We start from the raw sequence: 7,585 nt of genomic DNA, 5'->3' as shown, positions 1-7,585 counted from the left end.
GGTCTGTACTCCGGCGGCTGGAGCGTGAGACCCGGAACGCCGAACGCCAGGCTTCCTGTGGAGGAGAGGAACCTGGAGGAGGACGGAAGGAAAGCCCCGTTATACAGGAAGTTTACATCGTCTTCCGTTGGATGGAGTCCTGAGGCTCGGGAGGGAGGAGATACGTGTGACGCCATCCTATCAGCAGAGCCTGAGAGCGGACACGGAGACAAATCCTCACGTCCTTTGCTGCTCTCGTCCTCGGTGCTGTGGTTCCCGTCGGATTCACTGACAGAAAGACAGAGAGAGAAAGACGGATTTAAATATGTGTAAATCTCATCCTCATCACCCGTCTCCGCCCCTCTACACTTATTACAATTAGCTTCGCCTTGGCTCATCAAAAAGAAGTTATTCTGCTTTTGGAGAATGGACATCCATCGGAAGAGAGAGCACGGTTAGTGCATGTTTTTTTTATTCCACAAAACGAAGATCAGGGAAAAGCATCCAAAAAAAATCTTAAAAACTTAAAAATCACAAGAAGTGACGAAGAACACGGCACTACAGAGCACGCGGTGTAGAGACACCCGTCCAGTTACGTCAGTATTTACACGGGGAAAGTTCCTCGTATTCAGAGTCGTGTTACGCACCTGCTCGACGTTCAGATTATTAAAATCACCTGCCTGTAGGTCACGCCTCCGAGGTTGCCAGATTTTTCTTGAGCATCCAAGAGAACTTAATGAAGGCACGAGGTCACCAAACAGCTGCTGTTGTGGCATCGTAACGTGTGTGTGGGACGTGGGAGAAGGTGTGAAGGATGATCTGACCGAGCACTCGTCTGCTACGCTTACAGAGAAACCTCATGTACTTTTAGCCCTTTATCCAGAAAATATTTCACTCTTCCGGATAAAACAACGGCTCTGATTAAGACACGTCTCCTCCGATGTCGATTTTGTGGACTGTTAACTAATGAATGTTGTCATATTTACGTATTTAAATATTGTCATCAGATAGTTGTTTTTTTTCGAGTGTTTTGCATCGTATGTACAGCCAGAACATGAATAAATACATTTCAGTGTGACATGTTGTGGTTACATCAAACTGCCAGACGGTGGCGCTGGACTTAACACGCATGAAATATGCTCTTCAGCTCAAGCTCAGAATCGAGCGTAACTGAGACACGCCTCTGTTTTAGACAAACTCCGCCCCCGTGTGCGTAACTCCCTTCTGAACAGCGCTACAGTCGGTAGTTACGTCTGAGCTACTGAGTACTGACGCGTCATTTCAGTAGTAAATCCTCACTGAACACTGAACTCTACTCTGAATACTGTGATTAACCTCAAACGTTCTAACCGTCGCTCATAATTCTTACTTATCACGAGTTCTTACTGTACACCTGCTACAACAGATTTCCCACAATCCTTCACTCACTTCTAATAAATATTCGTCAAATGGAGAGAAAAATCAGCCAAAAGTCACCAGCACGACCTCCGATGATGAAGGAGATTCTGACACAAAAGTACCTTCTAGCAGTGTGTGGCATCAGCATTGTGTGGCTTATTGTGTATGTGTTTGTTTGTGTATGTTTGCATTGGTGTGTGTGTGTGTGTGTGTGTGTGTGTGTGTTATTGTGTATGTGTTTGTTTGTGTATGTTTGCATTGGTGTGTGTGTGTGAGTCAGAAAGAGACTGAGTGCGAGGTCACCTCCGCCAGGTGCACATCAGCTTTGTTCACAAAAGTGAAAAGCGTGTAAAGGAGACGACGTAAATGCTGTCTGTGGAGTGTGTGTGTGTGTGGGGGGGGGGGGGGGGGGGGGGTAATGTGGGGGTCGTCTATTGCTGAAGAAGAGGTTTTCCTGTTCCCTTAGGCTAAAGGGCAAAGTAAATAGCGCAGGGTAATTTATAACACATGCGTACACACACACACACACACACACACACACACACACACACACACACACAGAGCTATTAAAAAAGTGAATTATATGAATTAAAAGCTTTCTGCAGGTGATTGACAGGATTATATAAAAGCAGCTTAATTTCTCGTGCCGAGTGAGTGCCACGCTGCTTCCGTCTGCATACACACCTGACACGCAAACACCACTTGGCTGATTCTCACACACCTGTAGTGGTAGTGGCATTAGTATTATTAGTAAAAGTATTAGTTGTAGCAGTGGTATTAATAGAAATATCGGTGTTGGCATTATTATGGTGTATTAATAGTAGTAATGTCGGTATTAGTAGCAGTGGGAGTAGAAGTGTTATAAATATTATTTGTAGTACTAGCATTATTGCTATCATAAAAGGTGTTAGTGCCGGTGCTGGTATTATTATATTCTTCTAAGTATTAGTGGTAGTAGTAGTATTAGATTTAGTAATAGAGGTATCAGTAGATTCTGTAGGTTCAGTATTATCAGTAGTATCAGTAGATTCAGTAGTAGTGTCGGCAGGTTTAGTAGTATCAGTAGATTCAGTAGTAGTATCAGTATTATCAGTAGTATCAGTAGATTCAGTAGTATCAGCAGGTTTAGTAGTATCAGTAGATTCTGTAGATTCAGTATTATCAGTAGTATCAGTAGATTCAGTAGTATCAGCAGGTTTAGTAGTATCAGTAGATTCAGTAGATTCAGTATTATCAGTAGTATCAGTAGATTCAGTATTATCAGTAATATCAGTAGATTCAGTAGTAGTATCAGTATTATCAGCAGATTCAGTAGTATCAGCAGGTTTAGTAGTATCAGTAGATTCAGTATTATCAGTAGTATCAGTAGATTCAGTAGTATCAGCAGGTTCAGTAGTATCAGTAGATTCAGTAGATTCAGTATTATCAGTAGTATCAGTAGATTCAGTAGTAGTATCAGTAGATTCAGTAGTAGTATCAGCAGATTCAATAGTATCAGTAGATTCAGTATTATCAGTAGTATCAGTAGATTCAGTAGTATCAGCAGGTTTAGTAGTATCAGTAGATTCAGTAGTATCAGTAGATTCAGTAGTATCAGTAGATTCAGTAGTATCAGTAGATTCAGTAGTATCAGCAGGTTTAGTAGTATCAGTAGATTCAGTAGTATCAGCAGGTTTAGTAGTATCAGTAGTTTCAGTAGTATCAGTAGATTCAGTAGTATCAGTAGATTCAGTAGTATCAGCAGGTTTAGTAGTATCAGTAGATTCAGTAGTAGTATCAGCAGGTTTAGTAGTATCAGTACATTCAGTAGTATCAGCAGATTCAGTAGTATCAGTAGATTCAGTAGTATCAGTAGTTTCAGTAGTATCAGTAGATTCAGTAGTATCAGCAGGTTTAGTAGTATCAGTAGATTCAGTAGTATCAGCAGGTTTAGTAGTATCAGTAGATTCAGTAGTATCAGCAGGTTTAGTAGTATCAGTAGATTCAGTAGTATCAGCAGGTTTAGTAGTATCAGTAGATTCAGTAGTAGTATCAGCAGGTTTAGTAGTATCAGTAGATTCAGTAGTATCAGCAGGTTTAGTAGTATCAGTAGATTCAGTAGTATCAGCAGGTTTAGTAGTATCAGTAGATTCAGTAGTATCAGCAGGTTTAGTAGTATCAGTAGATTCAGTAGTAGTATCAGTAGTTTCAGTAGTATCAGTAGATTCAGTAGTAGTATCAGTAGATTCAGTAGTAGTATCAGTAGATTCAGTAGTAGTATCAGTAGTTTCAGTAGTATCAGTAGTTTCAGTAGTATCAGTAGTTTCAGTAGTAGTGTCAGCAGATCCTGATTTTAACATCATGGTGTTTAGTGATTGGTGTCAGCGGTGTGTGTAAATGGTGCTCAGGAATAAGCGTTTGGGAAACACTGACGAGTCGTATGTGTACCTCAGCTTGGTGAAGTTCGTCTGTTTTACTCAGACTTACAACATCACCATCATGATGGCTACACACGGTGTAATGTTGACAACAATAACAACGGTAATGCTACACATGGATTCATAGAGTTATAAACTACAGGGTGACCCAAAAGTTTCCATACACAGGAGAACACCCTTTTTAACAAAATGCCTTCCAGTATTTTTTACAGTTAGTTTATATTATATATCATTCTCACGGCTGCATGGGGAAGCCGTCGCAAGGTTGCGATGGACTGGAACAGGAAACATGGCGAGCACATCACACACGCCACACTGTCACCAAACCGGGAGTGCCGCCTCTGTGTGTGTTTACAGTCACGTACAGGATGTTGTGTAAATAAAGCTACTTTTTGCTAAAAAGTGTTCATTTCCCCAGTACGAATGGAGACATTTGGGACACCCTGTATTTCCCTTATTTAACTGTTATAATTCTTAAACCTGTTCGCGTTGCCAGGCTGAACGCTTTACTGTAGGACAATGAAGAAAGATATTTTGATCCGATTCTGAGCTTAGAAACAGACTAAACTGAAAGTCTGGCCACTCAAATGAGTTCAGTTCAGCAGGAAACAGAAAAAGTTCCCACACTGTTGGTCTCCATAAAGGAAGCAGAGCTCAAACATCTCCGAAATCCTGACTGAACTCCTGAAAGCAGGTACACGGACCTCCACAAGTTCTCGTTTATACCTTTATTTGTGTGAACATTAGTGATGTGGTGCAGCTTTAATCCTGATTTGTTTGAGGTTTAAGCGCCACTCGTGTCACTTCACTTCACTACCTCACCTCTTCCAGCTGAAAGATGAACACTGAAGGTACAAGACAAGACTTTTTGCTCTGCGTGTAACCCACAGTAAACCCTGAGATTTGTCAGAATCCTAATTTGCATATCACACCTTTGCATATTGTTCACAGCTCACCTGCAGTGCCCCTCACCTTTTGGACGGGTTCCGGTCTCTCTGCCGCCGGTTTTTGAACCAGTTGCTGACCTGAGTGAGCGACAGTCCCGTTACTTTGGCTAAGTTCCTCTTGTCCGCCGGGGACGGGTAGCGGTTGCGCGCGTACGCGTCCCGGAGCGCGTTTCGTGAGCGCGCTTTGAAGCAGTACACGGTCTCCTCTCCGTCCCAGATGGTGCGCGGCAGCGGGAACTTCCGGCGCACGCGGTACTTGTCCACAGCGCCGAGCGGGCGGCCGCGCGCCTTCTCCGTCTCCGTGTAGTGCGCCTTGTACCAGAGCTCCTGCAGCGCGGCGTGGCACGCGGGACTGAAGCTGTGGCCCTGCAGGATACCGTACAGCTCGCTGTAGCGCGCCTGGTGGAAGGCGACGAGAGCGCGCGCGCGGAGTACACTCTCACCGCCGCCGTGTGGTCCGCCGCCGAGAGTGCTCAGGAACCGGGCCAGGCGGTCCACCCGTCCCGCCTGCTGCAGCGCCTCGCACACACACGCCACCTGCTCGGCGGAGAAGCACAGCGGAGACGGAGACGAGGAGGAAGGCGATGATGACGATGATGATGATGATGATGTGGATGATGATGATGATGAAGGAGGAGAGAAATCGGTGGCGGCGAGCGTGCGCGCAAAATACTCAGAGTCCTCATCGTCTTCCTTCACGTCCCGGGGCGGCGCGCGGACCTCCGGTGTTTGACTCACATTCAGGCCACAGGAAGACATGCCTGAGTTATTTGTTCACTCCATTCAGTCACTCTTCCGCCTCGGGATCCGGTTACCGGGTGTCGGGTGTCCTTTCGCCAAATGTTACTTTTACTCCTCAGAGGAATCCTATGATGGTCAGCGGAGAGAGGGAGAGGCGGGGGGTGGGGTGGGGGTGGGGGGTGGGGGGGGTATGAGGGCGTGTTCCCTTCCCAAAGACTAGACTGGCTGAAACAGGGGAGGAGGAGGAGCCAAGGAAAGTTTAACCTGTCACTCAGGTGCACCAGGTGTTTTCTCTGCAGAGACCTGATTGGTGAGGGATCTGTAGAGGCGGGGCCAGTGCAGATCTGGTTCTGTCATTCGGATAAACACCCCTTCTGCTAGCTCACCTGCGCACAGGTGACCGTTGGATTGTCTCTAATCATCCGTTGTTCTAAATCAGACAGCAGCACTGGGTTCCTTCTACAGCACTATCTGTTATTATGTTATTACAGGACACGTTCACTGTGTAGTGACGTCATGTGCGAATCAAACCTCAAGCCAACAACATCAGCAGCAGCATAACTGAACTGAAATCAACCCGAGGGCTCACCTGCGCCAGGTGTTTCCTCTGGACAGACCTCATGCATCTGTAAAGGGGCGGGCCAAAAGCTCCTGTATCAGCTGTCCGTCAAAAAGCACACAGTCTCGCAGCTCACTTGGGCAAAATAGTCAAATGTTTACCGCATGTGATAAACGTTTACAGTCATATTTCAATCGAAATATCATTTGTAATCAATTTCCATCCACAGAAATACAAACCAGTCGCAGCCCCCCCCCCCCCCCCCGCCCCCCCCCCCCCCCCCCCCCCCCCACACACACACACACACACACACACACACACACACCCACACCCCTCTCCTGGTTATGTACCCACTCTGAGAACCGTACATCATTAGTACTGTTTTAGAAGGTTAACTATACAAAGAACCTCTCGAGTGTAGTGAATTTATGTTTATATTTATCTATGCTTTAATGACAATAAATTAACACAAATCCCAAAACAGTTCAGTCTGTAGTGTATAGGGTGTAGTTTTTAAAAAAAAAAAACACATTTCCTGCAGTATACACTTACATTTAAAAAAAAAAAAAAAGAAAGAAAGAAAGAAAAAAAGAATTGCCAAATGAATCACATGAAAATGAATCACATGTAAATGAATCACATGAAAATGAATCACATGTAAATGAATAAATAAATTAAAATGTAGAATTGCCAAATCTATAAGTCTTAAGAGTTCTTCCTTGAAGATTCGGTGTAGAATTCTACATCACAGTGTTTGTGTTGGAAAGTGCTGCGAATTACAACCTTTTTTTTTTTTTTTTTTTTGCAAGCTAAGAACTTTTAACTACATACAAAGCCCCTAATAAGCCAATTTCTCAGTGTTTATTATGAATTCTAGAAACACGTTACAATTTCATGACTATAAAATGATCAAATGTCCAAAAATGGTGCAGTTAATAGTATACAGGGTGTCGTTTCAGATATATTCCAAAGCACAGTAACTAATTCTAAACTTTATGTCCTATTATTATTATTATTATTATTATAGCTATTGCTTTTATATCGACTTTACACTGTACACTCCATGCAGTGGCGGTTATGGTGTTACTGGCAAACAGGCTAATAATATAATAGTAACATAGGCTAACACTTAAAGCTGTACAATTGTTCATTTTATTTACGCTTAATTAGTTGTGTTTACACTTAAGTGACACTTTTGTGTGTGACACCAGAACACCGATTAGCACAAGTTCCGTCATAATGTGGAACAAAAACACATGAAATGCAGCTTTTTCATCTAACTGTAGACGGTTACGAACTGCCACAAACAATTTAACAACGAAATAAAAACGAATAAACAAGTTCAACACGAACAAGGGGGAATTTCCCGAGGAGTAAACGTTTTGGGAGGAACATTCGAGCGGTTGAAGATATGCTTTCCGTCCGGAAGACATTTTGTGTAACACCGCAGCACGGAGCCCGTTCCTATCTGCTCCCTCCGCCCTGCATAGGCACACTACACCGCGTAGATAGCAACAAAGCCTGCTTAGTGCACTATATGAAGC

At 43.8% G+C, this 7,585-nt stretch overlaps 1 protein-coding gene across 2 annotated transcripts in view; it reads right to left on the bottom strand.

The window, feature by feature from the left end:
• LOC108263085 (homeobox protein SIX1) overlaps positions 1-5,629 on the bottom strand; it is a 6,985-nt gene extending 1,356 nt beyond the window's left edge. Inside the window, exons 1-2 of one of the 2 annotated variants that reach the window (XM_017463530.3) lie at positions 4,767-5,629; positions 1-267 (exon numbers count right to left, since the gene is read on the bottom strand). The exon at positions 1-267 is cut by the window's left edge and continues 357 nt beyond it. In XM_017463530.3, the coding sequence (XP_017319019.1) occupies positions 1-267; positions 4,767-5,500 (1,001 nt within the window). In that variant the 5' untranslated portion in view covers positions 5,501-5,629. The remainder of the gene's footprint in view (positions 268-4,766) is intronic. The other variant, XM_017463529.3, reaches the window with a different exon arrangement.
• Positions 5,630-7,585: the final 1,956 nt, after the last annotated feature.

Source organism: Ictalurus punctatus, chromosome 3 (genome assembly GCF_001660625.3).
Source record: "Ictalurus punctatus breed USDA103 chromosome 3, Coco_2.0, whole genome shotgun sequence".
Taxonomy (NCBI): domain Eukaryota; kingdom Metazoa; phylum Chordata; class Actinopteri; order Siluriformes; family Ictaluridae; genus Ictalurus; species Ictalurus punctatus.
The sequence above is the reverse complement of the archived record's forward strand: the minus strand, read 5'-3'. Positions and strand labels throughout refer to the sequence as shown.